Genomic DNA, 25,497 nt, shown 5'->3' with positions numbered 1-25,497 from the left:
CATCACCGATCGTGAGGGCGCAGTCGACAAGGGTTCAGGCCTTGTCGTCTGCCTTTGTGGCCCATGTCCCTATCCAAGACATCTGTAGAGCTGCTACCTGGTCCTCAGTTCACACGTTTACCTCGCACGATGTGATTATCTCCGACGCTGGGGATGACGCTGGTTTCGGTAGAGCTGTGCTTCAGCCAGGGAATCTGTGAACTCCTACCCACCTCCATCAGACATAGCATGTAATCACCTACTGTGGAATATACATGATCAAGCACTCGAAGAAGAAAGGACGGTTACCTGTTCCATAACTGGCGTTCTTTGAGATGTGTTACTCATGTCTATTCCACATCCCGCCCTCCTTCCCCTCTGTCGGAGTTGGTTCGGCAAGAAGGAACTGAGGGTGGGGGGAGTGCACGGCTCCCCTTATAGCGCGCTATAGAGGCGCCACTCCAGGGGTTGCAGCAGCGCTCCCCCTACGGGTACTGCTAAGGGAAAAACTTCTGGCACCGGTGCACGTGGCGAGCATGCACACCTATTGTGGAATAGACATGAGCAATACCTCTTGAACGCCAGTTACGGAACAGTTAACTGTCCTTTCTGCCCACCAAAAGAGTCCTTGAAGGAGAGGCAGGAGGAGAACCAGGGAGTACAGCATCACAAAAGGCAAGGGAGGACAGCATTTCAGGCAGGAAGGAAGTGATCAGCAGAGATGGAGGATGTGAGAGAGTGTTGGCCTCAAGATTTGGCCATAAGATTGTTAGGATGTGCTCTAATTAGAGAGACTCAGACTGTATTCATAATCTGTCTTCATTTTGTGACCAGGACTAGTTGCTCCACAGCTGCATGACAGGGGAATAGATACTGTATTGACGAAGTGAAACTTTAAGCAGGAGATGACCGATTGTTTCTGTTTCTGATTGACTGACTATACCTGTAGCTTAGCAGGGTGATGGCCTCTGCGTTACTAACTTTGAACAAATTGGCTTGAGGAAACAAAAAAAGCCTTCGATATGATCACAGACTACAGCACACATACTCTTTGCCTTATGCTTGCTTTCATGTGAGATACAGTAGATTTACCCAACTGTTTGTGTACAGGCCAAAAAGCAATGTTCAGTCTGTCTGTCTCTAGTCCTGGTCTACACTGGGGGGAGGGGAGGGAGCAGGAACTGATCTGAGTAACGCAAATTCAGCTACGTGAATAACATAACTGAAGTTGACGTACTTAGCTCTACTTACCGTGGTGTCCTCGCTGTGGTAAGTCGATGGCTGACGCTCTCCCGTCGACTCTGCCTGCGCCTCTTGCTCTGGTGGTGTACCGGAGTCAACGGGAGAGCGCTCGGCAGTCGATTTACTGTGTCTGGATTGGACGCGATAAATTGACCCCTGCTGGATTGATCGCTGCCCGTCGATCGAGTGGGTAATGTAGACAAACCATGATTTTTAACAATGAGCTGTCTCTTCAGTTCCATGGTATCGTAGTAATACTCGGGTGAATTCTTTAAAACCAAAGCATATGGTCTGAGCTCTCCTACTATTTTTATTTCATAACGCCTTACTGAAATTCATATGATGAGAGAGAGAGAGTGTTATGCTAAGCACAGTGACTAACCGTTCACTCCAACAGTTCATTTACAACAGTTCAGCTCCACTGACTTGAGTGGAATTGCATCTAATTCTCAGCAGTGGGATAGAATTGGGCCCTAAGTATCTATGATACGGCATAGGTAAATATGACTTTCCACTGACTTAACAACAATTAGCTACTTAATAGCTACTTTCCACTGACTTAACAGGAATTTCCTGTTCCATGCTGAGCAACCCCATAGCAAAAAATTGTATCGGTGTAGATTTTAAAAAAATTCATGCAGCTTGATATGTCATTTGAGATTGCATGTATGTCTGTAGAATTGTTGTGCTCCGCTCAAAAATGATTAGTGCTATAAATATTATGACGCAGGTGTAATATTTTAAAATAAATATTGTGTGGGTAGCCCTCCATTCCAATCAGGCAATTTTAAGCAAGGTTAAATGTTTACTAAAATCAGCTAGATTTCAAATGAGTGGTTACCGTAAATGCAGTGAGCTGTAGCTCTCGAAAGCTTATGCTCAAATAAATTGGTTAGTCTCTAAGGTGCCACAAGTACTCCTTTTCTGGTTACAGTAAGAATGCCTTTTAATTGCTCCTTTTTAGCTGCTAAAAATGCCTCTGGAGGTTTGGATTAAAAATAGGGCCCTTAGAAACATTAAGGCAGTATCCCATAGAGGCAGCCTAATGCACAGGGATATAGTACCAATTTCTTTCTGGACCTCAGATGAGTAGGTTTGCAACAAGATGTATGGAAGTCATAAATTATGTTTAACGCTCAGCAGCAGTTGCTAGAATTGCATGACTAGCAACCATCTGGTTTTAAAGTACTCACATAGCTTCCTTTTCACTTTTGTGCACTGGAATTTAGTTTGAGCAAAATCATCACCCTACTGCACAGCCTGAATAATGGGGCTGTGTACTGAGCTGTCCCATGTGATTGTGAATAAAGGAATCCTCCTCACCCCAGGACTGTGCAGTGACTCTGTGGATGCTCAGGGATGCACACTGTGCTTTTGCACATAGTGCGCTTCTGTGCCTGACCCTCCAAAACCTGCAGGGAAGAACATCTGCCAGGCACGGATGTCAAGAGCCTGGCCAAGGAAGCCATGTCTGAGAAGAAATGAACAGAACAGGGCAATTTTGAGTGATCCCCACCCCCTGTCACCCAGTCCCAGCTTCTGGCAGTTGGAGGATTAGGGATACCTGGAGCATGGGGTTATGTCCCTGACCATCTTGCCTAATAGCTCATTGCTGGACCTATCTTCTGTGAACTTTATCTAATTCTTTTTTGAACCCAGTTATATTTTTGGCTTTCACAACATCCCCTGACAATGAGTTCCACAGGCTGACTGTGTGTTGTGTGAAAAGTACTTTCTTATGTTTGTTTAAATCAGCTGCCGATTAATTTCATCAGGTGATCCCCAAGTTCTTGTGTTAAGTGAAGGGTTGAATAACAGTTCTCTATTTACTTTCTCCATATCATTCATAATTTTATAGACCTTTCTCATATCCCCCCTTGGTCATCTCTTCTCTAAGCCAGAACAGCGCCTGTCTTTTAATCTCTCCTCGTCTGAAAGCTGTTCTTTACCTCTAATAATTTTTATTGCCCTTCTCTATACCTTTTCCAGCCTCATTCAACAAGCAATGGAAAAGCAGGAATAAATTCTGAGCAAGATTATAAAGTTTAATAATTCAATCAGCACATGCTGAATTACTGTTTATTTGAAACTTGTCTATTTTTCTTCTGTGCTGCAGAAGTCCAGCATGAAATTCCTTCATGACTAAGGGACTGTACTGCGCAAAATCACTTGTGTGAGGCAAAGTCTGCCCTGTGACATTAATAACATGAACAGTTTTTTAAAACAAACTGAACAAAGAATTTCTATTATTAGAAAAGTTGTAAAAGGGCAATATTCTTCATAAATTTTTTGTTGGGTCCGGTCTGATTTTTTTTAAAGCAAACATGTAATACAATGTAGCATGTACGTCTAATCCGAGGCTTGTCTTCAGTCTTAGAGTATCTTGGTGTAGTGAGTAATGGCTCTCCCATCTTCCTTTCATAACTTTCTTCCATTTGGTGGTTGCTGTCATGATGTCATAAATACATACACTATATTATTGCGTTCTAAGTGCTTTAGAACAAAAACAATAAAATTATGAACTTTGTCAGAAATAAATTTCCAGGATGCATATATATATTGAGAGCTAGGAATCTGGGTCAGAGTCAGGTTGGAGTTGGAGACCAGGCAATGTCTGATGTTGTAGCAGGCCAAAGTCTGTGTGGCTATCCATACAACTTCTCGGGGCAACCCTTGGGGTTAAATGGGGTGCTTGGCCGATCAGAAGGCTGCAGGGTACCGTCACTCTGGGTATCCTGGGCAGCACTTCCTACAGCACCTGCTCTCCATAGTACTCCCACAGTAGCACCCAGAATACTATGCAAATGCACAGCCAGGGAGCATCAACAATCCCAGTCTCTGCAGACTATTTTCTAGTCCCTGGGCCCTTACAGGAACAAAGGATTCTCAGGTAAGACCCGGAGGAGATGAGATGAATCCAGAGTCTGATCACCTTTCGGAGATGCTACTTGAATGTTAACTAAATTACAGTGTAAATAAAAATTCACAGCATCAGAAATCAGGAAGTCCTGAGCTAAAGCTTTTATGAGATGATGTGACACGCTCCCTTATGCACAAAAAAGGTAGTCTTTATATATGAGAATCGGTGTGCTATGCTTTTCACTGTCATAGGTTTATTGATCATATACACAATTTGTTCATTATGTTGTGCACTTGACATTTAAAAAATGCTGTATTTTTGCACTCATTTATCCATCACTTTAAATTGATAAAATAAAGACTTTTGGTGTTGTGCTCTTCACACGCATACTTTTGTGCACTGTGAGTGGTTTCATGGATGTCGATACAACTGACAACTGATAAAATGAAGAATATACATAACTCTGCAGGATAAGAGCCTAAGAAATTCAGCTATTTATATTGCTCCTCATGCATGTACATTTTATGAAGAGTTCATTGTTTTTAGTCACTTTGAATTTTGAGGTGGGTAAACATTTTAATGTTTTTTCAAGTAATTGGAGCCTTGTCTTTTTGTTCAACAGAGATTGTCTTTTGAATAAACATATTTACTGTGCTAGTGAAAAGTATGAAGCTGTAGAATCAGTGCCATGGTTTTTGAGTTTAATCACCTGCAGCCAACTAGTGCTCCCTTTTTTTAATTGGCACCTTACTTTTCTAAAAATTTACATTAATTTTATTTTGAAGGTATATAATCAAAATTTATTTTTATATTTGGACTAGCAGTTGTACAATATTAACCAGTAAATGACACACTTAGAAACAGAACCAGACATCTGCCCCTTTTCAGTTTCACAGAGTTGTTTTTCTAGTTTATTGGTTTATTTTTCTAGCGTTAATAAAGAACATTTTTGAAAGTCTTCAGTAAGAAGAGAAATGATTGTCTCTTTAAAATATTCAGACAATTCTACTGTATAACCTGTTTAAATTTAGGGTGAAACTGGAAAAGATTTAATTTAATCTACAGCTGCCTTTGTCAACTTCAGTGCTGTACTCAGTAGGGTAAATGCATGTTTTTTACTTTATTGCAAAGTATACAGAGTATACTTCTAGCAGAATTTTAAATTGGACCTTTGTAAATACTGTATCATTCAAATGTAAGAAGCCACAGCTGTTCTTGAGTCAATTTATAAAGAAGTTTTAGCTTTCAGATTACAGGGTCAGCAGGCTCTGTTTTTGTTTTTGTTTGACTTTTTTTTTTTGGGCTCTTTCCTAACCAAAGTTAATTATACACGCTTTAGTCAAATAAGATATGTGATTAATGTTACTGGCATATATATTAGCTAGGAGTGTTCTCTTGTGTGTGTGTGTGTGTGTGTGTGTGTGTATAATATATGTACACACATATGTATGTATAATAAATCTCATCCTTCTTTTTATAAATCTACCTCCACAATTAGTGTCAGAGTAAAAGGTTTGAATGTTCTTTTTGTTTTTAATCACAGTGCCTCTCATTTAGCAGCCAATCTGAACTTTCAGGTTGTTATTTGATAACACTGACTGCAGAAGAAGATAAGCTTTCCTAATGAGGGTTTAAAAAAAATCACATATGAAAGAGAGGATTTGAGTCGATAAGCCTTTGCCCCTAGTTCCAGTTGGTATAGTACTTAATTGAAGCTCTGGTTCCTTAATAGAGCCTGTAGAAATGCGATAGTGTAAATTATTACATTTCTCCAAGTACTTAGCAGAGATGCTGTGTGTCTGATAAAGCAGGATTTGCAGTTTTCCACCATCTGTCTTCATAGTCTCAATAGACTCAGGAAAAATAGGTTTTGTGGTACTGACATTTCCCATCTTCCTGATATGTATCTCAGGATGAGCTTTGATGTGTACCGGGGACTATTATTCGAAAGCTTAATTATGCAGGCTGGAAGGAACCAGTGATGACCTGTTGCATTAAGTACACAAATTTAATGCACTCTTAGATGTAATTTACATTTTTGTATGTAGTGGAGAGGAAACCCCAAATCTGTTCCATCATCTTCATAGTAACATATATGTAGTCTGCATGTGTGAATCACTGTCCACTTGGACAATTGAAAAGAACTTTTTTACATTTCGACATTTAACAAGGGCCAACTGTAATAATCATTGAGCCCGTGTGTGTTTATCATGTTTGTGATCAACTTCCTGCTGATTTAATCATAACATTAATGTTCATAATAGAATCGTATAACTTCACAAGTAAAACTTTTTATACAGTGTTTTCTTTAATGTTTCCCTTGCTCTTTATTAAATAATCTTTTCTTTGTATGGTACATTGAAACGTTAATTATTACTATGTTTATCATAAACCTGAGGCTGGGTTAGGATGGACTTTTGCTACGACTTGAATTAAGCCAACAAGATATGAACACATTGAGCTTGGTGGGATCACAGGTGGGTTGGCTGCATGGTGCTAATTCTTTTTCATTTTTCATATTATTTTTAAATATAAGAGAATAACGGATGAATATGTCTGATGGTTTTGACCATCACAGATACCTTTGGAAGAAAATGTTTGCATATTATGTGTGCAGATATAATTTTTGTAAAGAACAATAATTTAATTATATTTGTGCTGGGACAACCTGGTGAATGTGTTTTGGGGCAATTCTATGGAAAAACTTTCCTAAATTCATTTATCAGCGTTTTTGTCCTTGAAATTTCACGTGTGCCCCAGGTTGGACCAAGACAGAAGCATCGAGGGATGTTTGCCCTCTGGTTCCACCTCCAGAAGTGGCATGGTGGGACCTGTTCAAGACTTGCTCTTTTTCTTAATTTCTCTGCAGTTTATTTTCTTGTCAGCTTCTCTTTCTATGTTTCCTCCCTTCTGTTTCCCCTAAACCCAATCACTAGATGCCTTGATTAGTCCAAAGACCCTAATTGACCCTACTGATATTGGAGCTCACACAACTCTTCAATAACCTGCAGTCTTGCTGCTGGATTCTACATTTTATCATTTCCTTAGGGCTTGATTTTTCAGAGGTCTTCAGTGGGAGTTGTGGGTGTAAGTGTTGCTGAAAATGAGGCACTTGATCAGTTTGTACTAGGAGCAGCCATCCTTTCTGCTTACTGATGAGATAGAGATGATCTATATGAGGGGAGGGAACTCCAGCTAGGAATCCAAAGAAGTGCTGTTGTGCTAAACACAGCACTGCTGCAACTACAGGGATTTGATGATCTAAGAAACTTTTCTTTTCTCCCATTTAAGACTGCCCTTGGTTGAGCTATAGAGCCATTTCCTTCCATTTTTTTAAACTTGTTTTCTGTTGCTTGCAGAAAGGGGAACAGGTCAGTGTAAAGTTCAAACTATAATATCTTAGGGATTTCCTGCCTGTGTGTTGAAGATATGGTTTATCATTATTTGAAGATATTTGTTTCCATCCGCCACAGGAAGAAGTTTGTTTGACCCTTGTGGTTCCGTCTAACCCTATGGTTCTATGATTGTTCCATTTGATTATGAAAGATAAAGTAAATATTTTGCCACCCTACATTTGTTTGAAGGATTCTGCTTTTTACTGTTTATCTTTTTGATGGTTTTAAACTGTTTAATCTCTCTTTCTGGCCTGCCCTGCTTGAGCACAAATGTAATATGTGAAAATGTTCCATTCAGTAAGTAACATAGCATAGTTTTTGTAGGTGTATGGCTTTTATGCAAATAATCATCTCTCTTAAAAATATTAATCCTGAAACAGTTAATCTTCAGTGCTTGGAGGTCTGTAACTTTTAATAGCTCTGAAAAATGTGTTTATTTTCTGGCTGTTTCATGTATGTTAGCCTTTTTACTTTTTAAACTCTTCAAACATAATATTGATTAATAATCTAGAGGAAGATGTAAAGAGCCCACTTATTTAATTTGCAGATTATGCTAAATTCAGAGTGTTTCAAACACTAAGTGAAGGCAGGGTAGTAGAAGTATACACTGTATAGATGCAGAAAAGTTAAAAATATGGGGAGGAATGACCAAAATCTAAATTCAAGGCAATATCTGAGGGGGAAAATATTTTTAAAATGAAGATGTTCAATGTGATGGGAGATATTTAGTAAATAGTTGTTTTTTCTTTTTTTTTTTTATTACAACTTTCTATCATGGCATGATAGAGAGAGAAAATTGGATATGAGCTTGTTGTGAGAGGAGAGTGGATTTTAAAATTATTTTAAAGCGAAACTAGTGTAGTTTTGTGATGCAGTACTCGGAGGTGTCACATCAGAGATCAGCGATATCCTCCTTTATTTGTCACTGGAGATTTAGTAGCTATTATATTTCATTCATTTCTGGGTACTTCAATTTAAAAAGATGCTGATAAACTGGAAATAATTCTGAGATGAGCAACACAAGTAATTATGGTTCTGGAGGTATTTCTTTGAGCAACGTTTAGCCAAATTAAACATATTTATTATGGAGAGAGGAGCAAGGTGATATGCTGTGTTCCTGCTAGGTGTTCTTGTTTACACACTTTTTTTTTTAATGGAAAATTGGATTAACTAATTTTTTCATGATCTCTACTTTCCACAGAATTTAATTTTTTTTCATCAATACAATTTTTTTCTGTTTAGATATGCTGCTGCAGCGTCTTATGGGAGTGATAGGTTCATTGCCTCATGTTGCTATTCTCTATGGGAAGCATTAGGCACCCAAACTATAACTCTGATGGGGCAATTTTCAGACAGAAGTATTTCAGATTTCAGTCCAAGATTTTCATTATATATTTCAATTTTGGACAAAAAAGCAAAAATTTCCGTGGGGGAAGAAAACCCTATTTTATTATTTATTTGTATTACTATAGGGCTAGGCACTGAATAAAGATACAGCAAAAAGATGGTCCCTGCCCCAGACAGCTTACTGTCTAAGTCTGAGACAAGTCAAGAGGTGGGCACTGACAGACAGATTGGGGGAGTGTAAGGAAATGAGACAACGTGGGTTAGTATGATAGGCAGTGGTCTCAGCATGGCAGTGGCCTAACTGTTACATTTTTTTTTGTAGGCATTACAGAAAAGAAGAGTTAAAAGAGGTTTTGAAGGAAGATAATAAGGTAGCTTTGTGGATATTTATGAGGAGCTCCTTCCAAGCATGGGGGCAGCATGGGCGAAAGCACAAAGGTCCTTGTTTGAAAATTTAACAAGTGGGTGATGGAGGCAGGAGTTGATGTCTTGATGTTGAAAGAGAGTTAATAGGTAGGGTAGGGATAGGCTGTGAAGGCCCTTGAAAGTGAAGACAAGTAGCTTATGTTTGATGCAGTAGAGAAGGAGGAACCAGTGGATGGATGCAAAGAGACAATGAAGACATGGTTAAAGTGACTGGCTAGAAAAATTATCTTTGCATCAATATTCTGAATGGATATGAGTGGTGCAAGGTTGCATTTGTCAATACCAGAGAAAAGGATGTTTCTGTAATTGAGGCATGGTGTGATGAGAATCTGGATGAGTGTTTTAGCTGTGTGAATGGATAGGAAAGGCTGTATCATAGAGATGTTATACATAAAGAACTGACAAGATTTAGGTATTGCCTGGATTTGAGCACATTCCTAGAAATAAGTCCGAGTCAAAGATGACACCTGGATTACAGGCCTGAGTGACAGGTAGGATGATGGTGTTGTCCACAGTGATCAAGAAAAGAGGTAAGCAGTATGGGTTTTGGGGGGAAGTTTATGGCCTCTGTTTTAGCAGTGTTTAGCTTGAGCTGGCAGCTAGACATCCACAAGGAGGTGTCCGAGAGACTATGATTTTTAGTATGGACAGAAGGAGACAGGTCTGGAGTAGAGAGGTAGATCTGTGACTTATCTGCATAGACATGGTAGTAGAATTTGTGTTTGCTGTTGAGATTGTCCAAAGATCAGCTGAAGAGGGAGAGAGAAGAGAAGGGGGCCAAGAACATAGCCTTGAGGAAGTAACACAAGGTAGGAAGGAAGATGCTCTGAAGGAGCAATTGGAGAGGTAGGAGGAGAAACTGGAGAGTCAAATCATGGAAGCTAAGGGAGAACAAGATTTCAGGAAGAAGAGAGTGGTTGATTGTGTTGAAAGTGATTGACAGATCAAGGAGTGTGAGGCTGGAGCACTGGTCTCCACTTTGTCTAGGGACAGGTCATTAGAGACTTTGGCAAGACTAGTTTCAGTGGAGTATGAGAGGCAGAAGCCATATTGAAGAGGGTCTAGGATGAAGTTGGAAGAGAGGAGCTCAAGGAAGCAATTGTAAACAGTGTGTTCAATAAGCTTAGAGATAGAAGGGAGATGGGGCAGGAGTTGGTGAAGGATTTGGGTTTTTTTTAAGATGGGAGAGACTAGATCATGTTTGTATCGTGAGGGGAAAGAACCAGAGGAGGCTGAGAGGTTAAGGAGAAGAGGAAGGGAAGGAATGAGAGTGGGCACAATGATAATCAGGAGATGAGATGTGGTGTGTGGGGCAAATGAAGGGGTGAGAGGAGGAAACCAGCCGACAAAATTCTGTGCCTCTACTTTTTGGAGTCTTCAGTAACACCAGTAGTAAGAGGGAACCGAGGGAGGGTTGCAGTCACCCTGTTCTTTATGCCCTCATATGGGACAACAAAGAGGCATACAGTGCATGCATGGCCCAATGGACATTGCTAATCAAAACATTCTGGTCTTGTGCACGTGAGGCTGCACCTGCACTCATGCTGACTACATTATCTTGAAGAACCATAGTTATAGTAGGGTAAGTAACCATTCTTTGTTTAGCTAGGAAGATGGCAGAACTGAAAGAGGAGAGTATGAGTTTGAGAGAAGGCGATCATCTTGGTCATAGGATTTCTGCCAGACACATTCTGAAGAGTGAGAGCAGGAACAGAGGAAACTGATGTTGCGGGTGGCAAGGTGGATCTTGTGATGGAAGAAAGGGGCAAAGAGTTAAGAGTGGAGAAGACTGAAGCATGAAGTAAATAAATCACCATATTAGTGTGGGAGAGAGTCTGAGAACAGATGAGAAGTCACCAGTGCTGATTGACCAGATGTCATGGAAAAGACTGAGTGACAGGGGATTGAGAAGGAGCTTGACGGTCAATTCTGAAAGGAACCAAATGATCAGAGAGGAGGAGTGACTCGGCAACAGAGAGAGAGAAGTGCTTGGTGAAGATGCAGTTGAGTGAATGGTCCTTTTAGTGCATGGGAGAGTTGAACCCGGGCTGCAGGTTGAATGAAGACATGAGGATGAGGAAACATACATCGAAGGGCTCAGATGGGTCATCAGTATGGAAACTGAAGCCCCTGAGGATCAGGCTGAAGGGGAGGAATGGAGTGGACTGTAGATGACAGCAGAAGGGAAAAGTTGGTTATAGTGGTGTTCCAAAGAGGAGAAGGAATGGGAAGGGGGAGGCAGAAGGGGTTGGCAGTATTAGGGATGGGAGCAGAGAAACCCAGCACCACCTCCACAGTCTGATCCAGGGTGGGGTGTGGGAGCAGTTGACAAGCTCTAATCAGGGGACATTTCCTAATAGAGTAGGCTCTTATTCTGAGAAGTCTCTCACGAGAAACAGAAAGTATGTAGACTTTTAAAACTAGTCTGGACCAAATGTTATATGGACAAATGCAAATGGCTCTTACCAGTAATGTTTTAAAAAATTTTAATATTGGGAGAGTTGAGGTTAATTTTTAACATATTTAGGTAAATCAACCTACCTCATCTGGTCAGTGTGGCGGTTTGTATAAACAGGAAATAACCTTGGTAACTGCATCCTTCCACTCTAGCAGAGACAATTCAGTTTTATCAGCTGGCTACAGATTACATGGGTGTAACCACACCTTGCCCACTCTGGGTTTTAGGACTCTCCCTTTGCCCAAACTGACTTCTGCCAGCTTCATCACAGCACAGTATGGTGATGGACATGGACTCCACAGTAGCTTTGACAGGTTTTCTAGGCCTTTAATTTTTCTCTTTCTGACTTCTTTAAGGACAGAAATCCGTCTCCTTTCCTCAGAAGCATCCAACGCCTCTTGTCCCAAATGACTGGTCCATGCTTCAGTTAAAATAGATGGAACTGAGCATAAAGTTTATTTGGTACTGGACTAAAGATCCAGAAAACCACAATAAAAATGAAGTTAAACAAAATAAAATTGACTTTAATATTAAAATATGATACGCATACAGTAGATAGCTAAGGTCTGACTCTTTGTTTACAACGTGTAAGTCATGCTGTAAGATTTTTAGCTTGCTTAGGAAATACAGTGATCTTCATAAAAGCAGCATGTTTTTTGTTTCTTTGTTCATCTTTGGGGTTCCAACAAAGTGTCTTTCCATGGCTGATGTCTCACTATGTAACGAGAACCTCATGTATATAGTTCTTTTAGATTGTGAAATCTTCATTAACCTGTTGCTGGTACCTGGATTACTTTTCTTGCTTATGCCTAGAAAATAGTAAAATCAGATTGTTCTGTACATTGAGTTTTCTTCCTAGAAGATGGCAGAATCCAATCCCCAAAGGATACAGGCTCAATATTTAACTTGTCAACATTTTAAAATACCTTTCTCTGATATTAATTTGATAAATCTGTCAACCTTTTAAAACATGGCTAAAATCCCAATTTCTCATTTTAGTGATCTACTTTGTGGTGTGCTGGATCACAGAAACCCCCTTGGGGCTGACAACTGATGTGCCACGACAACTTCTGCCCCCACTTTCCTGCCCTGGCAGCTTGGGACCTCAGTGCCCTGCCTGGTTTGAACCAGACCCAGGTCTGAACCACGTCACCTAACAGCTGTAGGCGTAATTGAAAGCAGCTTAAGAAGTGTTCCTGTCTTTAACACTCAGATGCCCAACTCCCAGTGGGGTCCAAACCCCAAATAAATCGTTTTTACCCTGTATAAAGCTTATGCAGGATAAACTCAAAAATTGTTCGCCCTCTATAACACTGATAGAGAGATATGCACTGCTGTTTGCACCCCCGCCCCAGGTATAAATACATACTCTGGGTTAATTAATAAGTAAAAAGTGATTTTATTAAATACAGAAAGTAGGATTTAAGTGGTTCCAAGTAGTAACAGACAGAACAAAGTGAATTACCAAGCAAAATAAAATAGAACATGCAAGTCTATGTCTAATACAGTAAGAAAACTGAATACAGATAAAACCTCACCCTCAGAGGTGTTCCAGTAAGCTTCCTTTTACAGACTAGTCTCCTTCTAGTCTGGGTCCAGCAATCACTCACCCCCCCCCTCCCCCCGTAGTTACTATCCTTTGTTCCAGCTTCTTTCAGGTATCTTTTGGGGGTGGAGAGGCTATCTCTTGAGCCAGCTGAAGACAAAATGGAGGTGTCTCCCAGGGATTTAAATAGACTTTGTCTTGTGGGTGGATACCCCTCCATCCCCCTGTGTAGAATTCAAGCTACACGATGAAGTTTTGGAGTCTCATGGAAAAGTCACATGTCCATGCATGACTCAAACTTACAGGTAGCAGCCATGGTTCACATGCTACCTTCACATGGTTCACATGCTACCTCAAGTAGACTTCTTATGTGGATTGGAGCCTTCCAAGATCCATGTCCATTAAGTGCTTCTTGACTGGGCACTTAACTTGCAAATTCCTTTCCAAAGAAGCTGACCAAATGCCTTACTAAGGCTATTTAAAATCAAACAAGTATACAGCCAATATTCATAACTTTGAATACAACAATGACACATGCATAGAATAGGATGAATATATTCAGTAGCTCATAACCTTTACGTAGATATGTTACATGGCATATGTAGCATAAAATATATTCCAGTTATGTCATATATACGTTCATAAGCATATTTCCATAAAGCCTTATGGGGTGCACCATCGCATATTCTATTATGATTCTTTAGATGATGTGACACACACTAATCTGCTTTCTCTGACAACTCTGTTTATGTGTAGGATTTTTGCTAGTTGTACTCTGCTGACAAAAGAAAAATGGGCAATGCTGATCAATATACATCCCAGGAACCAAACCAAAGCTGCTTACATGTGTGGGGAAAGTCCCTTTTTGGGGGCTAGGGTGAAAAACTCCATGTCAATTAAGCATGAAAATATTTTCAGATCTTCTTGCTTACATGTATTACAGAGTCTCTGAGAAGTGCAGTCCTTATTCAAAAGTACTTGCCAGCATTTAGAGTAATTCTATATAAAATGCTTCAGAGAAGCCAGGGGGCTGCTGTGTGTATTCCAATTGATTTTAAGTTTATTTTAATACGAGTATCTTAATTATCAGGTGCTCCAAAAGGTCAGTATTTGACTAAGTGTAGATATTTGTTTGAACATGCTGAGGTTCTTCCCTCTCTCCCTTCCCCATTAAAGTTCTGTGGTCCTCTGTTCACAAACAATCCCTTCTTTAAGAGGCCTCCCACCTAGCACTGGTCTGTGGTGAAGCTGGAGGAAAAGTCTGGGCCTTCTATTTTCTATTTCCCCTGACATACTGAAGAGAAGAAAACAGGGCTATTTCCAACACTTAGTGATTTGAACAAGGAGGGACCCTTGGTGTGCTCTTCTTAATGAATGGGGACGAACGACTTCTCCTGTCTTTCTCTTCCTGGGGGTGGGAGCTCTCAGGGTTACTCTTCTCTAGGGGGTGGGGAAAGTACAGACCTCCCTGTCTCTTCCAGACCTGTCTACGTTGGTGAGGCGCAAAGCTGAGGAACAAATTACATAAAACATGCATTGAATCAGCATATGACAGGCATGAAATTTATATAAAATTTGAAATATGGGGTGCTCTGCTACACCCAGCCCCAGATTCACTTATCCCTTGTTCATTAGTTACCGTTGTCCCTCCTCTTCCCCGTTATCCCCAGTATATCCCCCTATATCTGTTGATGCTTCTGTTGTGCCCCTTGCTTCCTTCTTCTGCTGCCACTATGCCCTCCCACACCCACTTTATCCCCTTTGAAGATAAAATGTGCATACACATGCATCAGTAATTTCTAAAAATTGCTTCACGTGGGTAAAACAGAGTGCTAGTACAAAGTACATCACCACCAGCAGCCTGGTTCCATGCTGGTTCTAGCCAGCAAATAAATAAGCAGTGCTATTCCTGTGGAAGTGAAATGACTATTTTGTTTCTCCTTTGAACAGGTTGCCCCTAATGATGAAGCTGTGGTAACATTGCTTTGTGAATGGGCTGTGAGCTGTAAAAGATCTGGCAAACACAGGGCGATGGCTGTGGCAAAACTCCTGGAGAAGAGGCAAGCAGAAATTGAGGCAGAAGTAAGTTATTCTTTCTCATTTTAGAATAATATGTTACCAGTGCACTTAAAATGAGCAGCTGAGGAGAAATTAGCTTGATACAACATAAAGTTTTTAAACTGTTAAATCAGACTTGGCAAATTGGATGTTATGCCACCAATTTATGGTTCTTGAATCATGTCTTAACTTGAATGATAAAGAAGCTTCTGAATAAAAATAAACCTTAAACTAGCTTCAGTTAGCTTCATTACTATTTATTTTTCCTGTCATGGTTTGCTTTTGTGTATTAGGAGTTTATATATAGTACTGTGTGTGGAGGCTTGCCATCTATTGTCCCTTGAAGAAAGTAGTGTGTTAAACTGGGTTGACAGGTGCATGATTATGCATACTAAAGATTGTGCTCTGATGGCCTACAAAATCTGGAGAATTCTACAAACCAAGTGGTCAATTCTGAACCAAAATAATGTGTCTTAAAGAGAACCATACATTATGTAAAACTGCCTAAGTTTTTTTCCGTTGAATCTGAGAGAACAGCGAAACTGTTTCAAATAGCCTCAGGGCTGTGTCCTTGGCTGGTGTAAAAGGTGTGTCTTTATTGAGATAAATGGATCTAAGCCAATTTACATCAGTTGACATTTGGCTCATAATATTTCTTTAGCTCCTCTACAACTCTTTTTCTTTATAAAATTAAACCCTCTCCACATTGGAGATCAAATGGAGATGCCATTGGTACTTCAGTTAATTGTTAATCTAATAATTGAGTACCTCAGGTCCTGTGGTGTGGTAGCCCATTGGTAAATATTGACTTTTTAATGGTCATCAGTGTAAACTGTGTTTTTTAAGCCATGTCGAACAGACTGTTTCAATAGATGGTCCTACTAACAAAGTTTAGCATAAGGGGTATCCAAAAGTAGGAGGCAAGACTGTATTGATTTAAGATGCAACAGTCTTTTTAATGCAGCCAGAGTACTCTTATAGAAGTGCTTCTTCCACCGGAACTGGCTACAGATAGCACCATACACACAAACGTATTTTTACTTTCACTCTCCATACGCCCTGTGCTCCTTCAAGCTACCTCCTGCCCTGCAGCCAGGCAGTGAGGGGAAGGGAGAACCCATTACACCAGTAATGGGTAATGCACGCAAAAGAAGAAAATTAATTTCCTTTGTTAAAGCTGTAATTATAGCCTGTTTGTGTAATCAATCCAGAAAATTAAGTTTGTTTGAATTTTACTAAAACATTCTAACTATAACATTTTATACAAGTGGTGGTTCTATCCAATTCTCATGTACATCTTTTCCATAATTATTATATAACTCTTAAATAAGCACTTTAGAAGTACTGAAGGTAGACAGAGGTGGGAAAATGCTTTATTTCAGTAGTGCTTCAGTGGGATTTCTGGGATTTGGGTGGATATTACATTGTGAGAAGAAAGAGAAACACTGTCACATTTAGAGTTGCATGATATGCTAATTGGTTTTTTTCCCCCACTGTGTAGAGATGTGGTGAGTCAGAAGTGCTGGATGAAAAAGAATCTATTTCTTCAGCTTCTCTCCCTGGATCCAGCCTTCCTGTCTTTCAGAATGTCCTACTGAGGTTTTTAGATACACAGGCTCCCTCATTATGTAAGTATTAATTCATCTCTGTTCCAAAATAGGACCAGAGCAATTGGTCTTGTGTCCAGCTGCTGAATTTATTCTGCTTTGTCAGACCATGTGCTGCTAATTTGCAGTTTCCATTATGATCCCCTCCACCCATTTTCACATCATCATAATTTTCCAAAATGTTTCATTTTTGTGCTGAAATCTTCCTGTGCTTTCTGTGCCCAAAGGTGAATTTTTGGAAAACTTCAGCAAACTCCTTTTATCCATGTTTGAATTGCAGTATTAGGATGGGAAAGATACACTTTTCATGCATAATACATAATATAAAGTATTGATTTCATGAGGAATTCAAAATGGCTGACTTTGGTATATAATTAGTTCTCAGTGCTTAACTTGAAAAGAAAATTGGTCAGATTATAAGCAAGTGGGATTTTTTTTAATTTTTTTTTTTAGTGGGCATGCTAAGTAGCCATCAAAAATTTCTTAGTCTAATGAAACTCCTTTATGATGTTTCATAACAGTTTCTCCTGACTCAGAAGCCTGGCAAGTACATGGACTGCTGACACTTTTTGCATGAAGGAGATTATAAATGTTTTGTAGAAACATACATAGTACAGTCCTTCAGCAATGTACTCCCTTAGCAACAGGAAATTGTGTTATAAGTTTGTTATAAAATCTGCATTTAGGTGCTAATGGTCTCATTTTGGTGAGGACTACCCAGGGCAAACACTTCTCGGTGTTTACAGTCTCAGGGACTGCGAACTGTTTTTGCTGTTTTAGATGTTATGTTGGATTCCTGTCACTAGGGGCTGCTCTTCTGGGCTTCTCCTGTTGGACATAGAGACCATATGTGGATGTGTGGGCAAACAGCCCCCAGTTCCTTCTCTACCTCCTTGGCCTGAGACAGAGCTCTAGCTTGCCTGCCTTGAGTGTGCCTCGGCTATTTCGTATTCTTTTTATAGTAGTTTGTTAAAATTAGTTAGTTAGTAGTGAAAGGATATCCTCCCCCCCCCCCGTCTTTCTCGTTGGGGAGCCTTGTCTTTCTGGCAAGGCATGCCTGGCTTGCCAGGCTTCAAACACTGCTTCTCCTGCTGAGAGGCTATACCTGTGAGCAATGGCCACTCTAAGTGTGTCCATTGTTTGGGGGAGCCCCATGTCACCCAGAAGTGCAATTGCTGTCTAGCTTTCAATTCCAGGGCAAGAAAGAACAAGGAGATTAAGCTCAGACTGTTAGTGAGGAGTGCTCACTTCAACCAGCCTCTGAGTCAGGTCAGGAGCCCACACCCCATACATCTGTCTCTAGACAGATCCAGTTCCCCTTATCTCTTGATGCAGGGCTCCTAAGAAGGGGAAGTCATAGGAGGCTTCTGAGAGGGCTCCCAAAAAGTGGGGTACAGATTCTCTTCTGAAGGAGCCTGCTCCAAAAAAGCCTAGGTTGCCTGTAAGATCTACAATCTCTGAAGCCTCGACCACTTAGCTTGGTACCACTGAGTCAAAGGACTCCTCCTCCAGTGCCGGAAGATCTGGAAAGTCCTGGAGCTTGAGGGAGACATATGGCTCCAACAGGGCTTCAGTCCCCTCTACCAGGGAGGAGGGCAAGCATAAGCATTCTGGTCTGCTATTGTCAAGCTCGGTCGTGCTTTTGGCACTTATTCATTTGGCACCCTTGCTAACGAGCAAGCAACTATGCCATTCTCCATTGGTGTCTACATCGCTACGCCTGCGATCAGCAGTACCATCAGCTTTGGCTACTATGTCCTTGGCTGCTGCATCGGTACCGGCTCCGTACTGCAAGAGTTTAGATATTTGAGGGACCTCTCCATGATGGATGAGCTGGAATCCCCAACTCTCATGTGTAGTGAGCATCTTTCTGTACCAACACCTCGATCTCCAGACTTCTACTGTACCCTAGGGCTCCTACATTGGATTTTTCTGGGGAGAATGAAGGAGACTTCCAGTCAGCCTCCATTATATCAGTTCAGGGTTGTGTTCCCCCCCCCATCCTGTCAGGAATCCATTCTTCGAGTTGCAGGGAAGATCATGACTGTCATCAAGGTTGATGGAACCAGCCCTGTATGTCACCTCCACTCCCATATGCCCCCCACTTCCCTGATGGCAGTACTGAGGTCCCTGAGCTGCTTACCAACAGAAATTCTCCAGACCACAAGTACTATCTCAAAGGGAGACTAGAGTTGTGCAGTCCTCTCCTCCCCAACCAGTTCACCCCACAGGAAAGAGACGTGAGGAACAGGGTTGATGCCAGTGTGGATAAGGAGATTACCCCTCAAACATCCATTTCATCCTCGTCACCAGATGAAATGGTTATGTTTCCACCACCTTTCATGGCTCATGATTCACTGAGAAGGGGGATTAGTTTTTGGCCCTTGACCGACAAGATCTGTATTTCCATATAGTGGTACACTCTTTGCACAGGAAATATCTATAATTCACTATAGGCCAGGATTATTTTCAATACGAAGTGCTTCCCTTTGGTCTATTCTTTGCCCCAGGGGTGTTTTCCAAGGTTCTGGTGGTAGTGGCTTCTTATCTCTGACAGGAGGCAATCTTCATCTTCCCGTATCTTCAGAACAGGCTACTCAAGGACCATTCTTATGAAGCCGTGCTCTCTCCAATCCAAACTGCTCTTGCTCCATTCCAAGAGTTGTGTCCCAGCTAAATGTGAGAAAATCCACATTAACCCCTGTAAAGAACATAGTTTATAGGGGCTTCTTTGGACTCGTTGACAGCTAGAGCCTACCTTCCCTCAGACAGGTTCGTTGTCTTGTTAGGTTTGGTATGGACAATTCATGTGAATCATCAGACCACTGTAAAGAACTATCTTCAGCTCTTGGAACACATGGCAGCTTGTACTTTTGAGACTGATCGCACAAAGCTACCTCTCCATAGCTTTCAAGGTTGGCTCAGAACAACCTATTTTCCAGTCAGACACATCTTCGCTAGACAGGTGATGGGTCCTCTTTAAGTGGGGAACTCCCTGGACTGGTGGAAAGATCAACTTAGTGTCTGCGCAGGAGTTCTATTCTGCTGCCCAACTCCATCCCTAACTTTAACAACAGATGCATCACACTTAAGATGGGGAACTCATCTCAATGCTCTTACAACTCAGATGGATAACTCAGGAGACCAATCTCCACATCAATCTATTGGTGCCCAAGGCTCTCAGGAACGCCTGCTTTAATTTCCTACCTCTGATCATGGACAAATCAATAAGGGTCATGACGGACAACATGTTCTGCACTTTTTACATCAACAAGCAAGGAGGAACAAGTCCCTGGTCCTCTGTGCACTGAAGCTGTGGAACTCGTGCATAGCTCATCAGATACAATGCCACCTCCCAGACATTCAGAACACTGCAACCAATGTCATCAGCAGACACTTCTCACAGGATTGTGAATGGGAGCTAAACTGTCAAGTGTTCTACAATGTATTCCAAAGATGGGGTCTGCTGGAGGTGGATCTCTTCACCACCTTCAGGAACAAGAAGTGTTCTCTTTTCTGCTAAAGATGGGATCTGGGATGCAACTCTTTGGGGGACAGAAGAATGATCTGTTGTATGCATTTCCTCCAACTCCACTGACACAGGATTTATCCTAATAATACCAACCTGTCTGAGACAAGCTTAGTATCCTTACATGCTTTATCTATGTATCCATCCACTGCTCAAGCTTCTCGCCACTCCTTATCTCCTCTCACAGGATGTGGGTTGCTTCACTCCGATCTAGGTGTTCTCTGCCTCTAGGTGTGGTTCCTGGATGGTTTGTGGGAAGAATCCTCCTGCACTGAGGAAGTGCAACAGGTGTTATTGAGTAGTAGGAAGAAGTCAATCTGTGCTACTTACCTGCAGAAATGGAAGAGATTCTCTCATTGATGCTGTCATTGCTGCTTCCTGCCTGAAGCTGTACCTCTTTGTCATCCTGGATTATTTGGTGGATCTGAAGAATTCGGGATTATCAGTGAACTCAATTAAGGTCAATCTGGCTGCAATATCATCCTTTCTTCTGGCTATAGAGGGAGTTTCCATATTTGCTCATGCTATATCATGTAGGTTTATTAAGGGTTTGGGGACGCTCTACCCCCCAGACAAAAGATCGCACCCTGACCTGGGACATGAACCTGGTCAGGACCGGCTCTAGGCACCAGCAAAGCAAGCACGTGCTTGGGGCGGCACGTTTCCAGGGGCGGCAACCTAGAGCCAGCCCTGGGTAGGAGCCCTCTTAGCAAAAGAAGCCCTGCACGTTGACCGTGAAAGTGTCCATGTACTCGAAGTAATAAGCCAGCCTCATGGTCCCTGCCATGATCACCATCTGGAAGTAAAGCATGCTGGTGAGCGCAGAGGGCACTGGCAGGCGCTCCGGCGGACGCAGCAGCCCCCCCTCCTCAGCTGCGGGCTCCGCCTGCTCCCCGGCAGCATCCACTGGGGGAGGAGGCAGCTAGTCCCAGCCATCAGCGGTGGCGGTGCCACCCAGGCGGAGGCTGGAGCACATGGGCAGCGCAGGAGGCTGGTTAGTCGTGGGCAGCGGCTCGACCCATGGGCTAACACCAGGTAGCTGCACCAGCGTGGCCTGGGTGCAAGCCCATGCCCGTGGGCTGCTCCTGTCAGGTGGCTGCGCCCTGGCACAGGCTTGGGCACTGGGGGAGCAGATGGCGGCTAGACCTGGGCAGCAGCGCCAGCTCCATCCGGGCACATGCAGGGAAAGGCGGGTCCCCTCCTGGGAGCAGCCCCTGGCTGCCGGAGCAGGAAGCCCAGCTGAGAAGCAGATCCGAGGGTTCTCCTCTCCAGTGGCACTGGGGCTGCAGTGTTCGGGCCAAGCCCATCCCCGGGCAGGTGCCTGACGCCTCTGCCCAGCGCCAGCCTCCTGCGGGAGGGAGGGGGGCGGGAATCCCAGTCACCCCGAGCTCGCCAGCTCAGTCCGCACTAGCCCAGCTCCGGGCAGGCAATGCAGCTGCTGCTCCTGGGCTGCCAAATCCGCCACCCTTTCCCATCTTAGGATTTTGTGTCTTTGTCCAAACAGCTGGAGCAATAATTGCCCGTGCTGAGCAGCCTTGTGCACAGCCCCTGCCACCGCCTCCTCCACTCTAGCTGTAAATTCTTTGACAGATGTACCAATATATTCTTCAAAAAGTTATGCTCTGAGATCAGAACTCCAAAAAATAAATACAGATAACAAGTAACTTTCAGGTTGTGCTCCAAAAGGACAAAAGCCAGAGACTATAGTCAAAAAGCTCAAATGGTCTTTTACAAGGCCACACTGTTAACTTTAAATCCATTTTAAACTTTACTTGGCTTTGTTACTGCAATCAATCAGTCTGATCTCAGTTGTGAACCAGATTTGCCTGTTATTTTTTCCCTCTCCTGCCAGAGCAAAGGAACCTCCACAGATTTTGTGTGTGCTTTACCTTTTTTCCTTTGCCATACTAACAAGAAATACTCCCTGCAGAAGGACTGGCTTAGCATAGCATAGAAATGTGGCACTGGAACAACGATAGGCTTGGCAGAGTCTGTCACTTTGGTAAAGAAAGTGCTAAACAGGAGAATATATTTAGAAAATGGGGAAAATTATTCTTTCAAACACACATACAGCTTTGAGAAAAGTCAGATTCTTTTATACTGAAAAGTTGGACTCAGAATGTAAATTATTCATAGTTGATTAGACCAAGACAAGCGTTTCTCAAACATTTCTCAATGCTTAAAATTAAATGAATACAGTAATAGGAAATTGTTTTATTTCACTAACTACAAATTCTCTGGTTTCATTTTTTAAAAGATTTTAAACAGTCAAAACAAAAGAAAACAAAAACTTTGCAAAGTGCAAACGTGAAAAGCCAAAAAAAAGGGTGTGGGGGGTGGCCAAAATTTTTTTTGCTTGGGGCAGCAAAAAACCGTAGAGCCGGCCCTGAACCTGGTGAACAATTACTTTATGAAACATCCATTTGATCCTATGGAAACTTGTTCTTTACTCCATTTATCTGTGAAGATGGCCTTTTTAGTAGCCATCACGTTGGCCCATAGAGTTGGGGAGATTGGTGCCTTGATGGCAGATACCTGTTTTACGGTATTCTTCAAGGATAAGGCTTTTTTTGCGCTCACATCCTAAATTCTTACTGAAGAATCTCTTGTAGTTCCATGTTAATCAGTTTATTAATCTACCAGTGATTTTCCTGAAGCCACATAACTCTTCAGGAGTCATGTTTTCATATCCTGGATGTTAGAAAGTATCTGGTCTCTTTCTTGGGTAGGACCAAGCAATTTCGAAGGTCACCAAGACTGTTCTTCTCTTTTGCAGATGGATCCAAGAGATCTATGATTTCTGCTCAAAGACTATCAAGATGGATATTTGGATGTATTGTCACTTGTTATAAAACCACAGGCATTTATTATCCATAGTGTTGCTTAAAAACATAATGGTGTCTGAGATACGAAGGGCTACTCCGTGGGCCTCAGTACGTACGTTTTCAAAGCACTATGCTGTGGTAAACTGTCGTGTATGAAAGAAGAATTTACTCACCTGTGCAGTAACTGCAGTGCTTTGAGATGTGTCTCCCTGTGGGTGCTCCACTACCCAGCCTCCCTTCCCTTCTGCTTCAGACTGTTCTCTATGGAGATGTTTGAGTGGAAAATGAACTTAAGGTGGTTCACCTCCACATCCCTACATAGCCTTGGTGTCTGGCGTGAGGAGGCACAGGACTCATGTGCAGGCCAGGTACATGTGCATCTGAAATGGAGTGCCCACAGCAGGTCACATCTTGAATTGCAATTACTGCATAAGGTGAGTAAATTCTTCCTTCCTACATGGTAGCTTACCACAAGTCTTCCCCACAGTGTTTTCAACCAGGATGGCTGAGATCCTTCTTTCATAAGTTCAAGCCAAATATCATTTGTCTTTGCAGATTGAAGGATACCCGGGGATTCATCTGCACCCTAGATATAACAGGCCAGAACTTTGATCTTCACCTGAAAACAGGGCCCTTTCCCCCCACTATTCACCTCTTCCTGTTGATTTCCTTCTAAAATCTCTAAACTCTTCATGAGCATTTGACTCAGTATGCTAATAAACTTCTTTTGTAAGATACACAATACATCAATGGTCCAGCAGGGAGTTAAGTGTCTCTCATCTTCTGTCTGGAGGTTTGTCTCAAGGAATGCTATCTTTGATTGATCTGCTCTTAATGACAAGGCCTAGAGAATATAATATTCAGCATCTATACATAAGTCCTCATGTATTTTCCATACTGTGACTGGGCAAGGCCAGATGGCTATGGAAAAGTAGTGGGAGATAGCTATATTAGCTCCAGGCTAAACAAATCCCTAGTACCAGGATAAGTGAAATGGCAGCTGCTCCAGGTCAATTAAGACACCTGGGGCCAATTAAGAACTTTCCAGAAGGCAGGGAGAAGGCTAGGTTGATTGGGACACCTGAAGCCAATCAGGGGCTGGCTGAAACTAGTTAAAAGCCTCCCAGTTAGTCAGGAGGGTGTGCATGGCAGGAGCTATGGGAGGAAGTTGCGCTGGTGCAGAGGCTGAGTAGTACACACCACATCAGGCACAAGGAAGGAGGCCCTGAGATAAGGGTGAAGTGGAGCTTGAGGAAGTGAGGGCTGCTGTGGGGGAAGTAGCCCAGGGAATTGTACATGTTATGTTTCTAAAAGGTCATTACCATAGCTGACACTATTAGGGTCCCTGGGCTGGAGCCTGGAGTAGAGGATGGGCCCGGGCTCCCCCCGCACCTTTGTCCCCTGATTAATCACTGAGGCTGGGAGACAACAGAGACTGCGCAAGGAAGGATAACTTCTCCTCACCTCCCTCGCTGGCTTATGATGAAAATGGCTCAGTAGACTATGACCCTTGTCTCTAGAGAGAGGAGGGTTACGTGGAGGGTCACAGTGAGCCTCTGAGGCTAGTGAAATCCGCCAGGAAACGTGGGACCCACGGAGGCAAGGACAGAGCTTTGTCACAATACATACATTTCATATTAGTTATGATGACTAGTGTGACATGCTTTCACTAGGCCTCTTACATTACATTATTTTGGTGATCCCAGTACCCTTATATATCCCTGTGCCCTCTGCTAATTGGCATCAAGAAGTCCTTGGGTCACACAAACCTGTTCTCAAAGTAGGGGTGCCTAACTCGCTTGTTCTTTAGAGATTTTTTTTTTCATGTTGGGGATTTGAGAGAGCTAAATTTTGAATTATTCATTTTGTGAAGTTCAGTTTTCTTAGACCTTTCTGTTGGTGTTTTGAGGTATCTTCTCCTTCCCTTCTCTTTTCTATCTGAAACATAAAACAAAAGTATGTTGAAATCATTCAGCGTGGTATTTGTGGGGTTGCATACTGGCCTCCTTGTTAAACTTGTTGCAGAATGTATTGTACTTGAATACTTTTGAGATACTGTGTGAACTACTCAGTCTCCAGGAATGAGAATACTGTGGAGATAGTATCTATCAATAGAGGAAAAATGGCTATACTATAATTGTACTTTTTTAAAAGATACTTCTCTCACTCCTCTGAGTTACCACTTCTCTGCATCTGGGGGTTCTACTTTTGAAGCTGTGTGCAAT

The 25,497-nt window shown here is 42.1% G+C and overlaps 1 protein-coding gene across 2 annotated transcripts in view; it reads left to right on the top strand.

Moving 5' to 3' along the window:
• Window positions 1–25,497, top strand: part of MED12L (mediator complex subunit 12L) — a 330,957-nt gene that overhangs the window by 74,970 nt on the left and 230,490 nt on the right. For both annotated transcript variants that reach the window (XM_043522369.1, XM_043522368.1), the window contains exons 11-12: window positions 15,204–15,335; window positions 16,813–16,939. In XM_043522369.1, coding sequence (XP_043378304.1) covers window positions 15,204–15,335; window positions 16,813–16,939 — 259 coding nt within the window. The remainder of the gene's footprint in view (window positions 1–15,203; window positions 15,336–16,812; window positions 16,940–25,497) is intronic.

The sequence above is a fragment of the Chelonia mydas genome, chromosome 9 (genome assembly GCF_015237465.2).
Source record: "Chelonia mydas isolate rCheMyd1 chromosome 9, rCheMyd1.pri.v2, whole genome shotgun sequence".
Taxonomy (NCBI): domain Eukaryota; kingdom Metazoa; phylum Chordata; order Testudines; family Cheloniidae; genus Chelonia; species Chelonia mydas.
The sequence above is the reverse complement of the archived record's forward strand: the minus strand, read 5'-3'. Positions and strand labels throughout refer to the sequence as shown.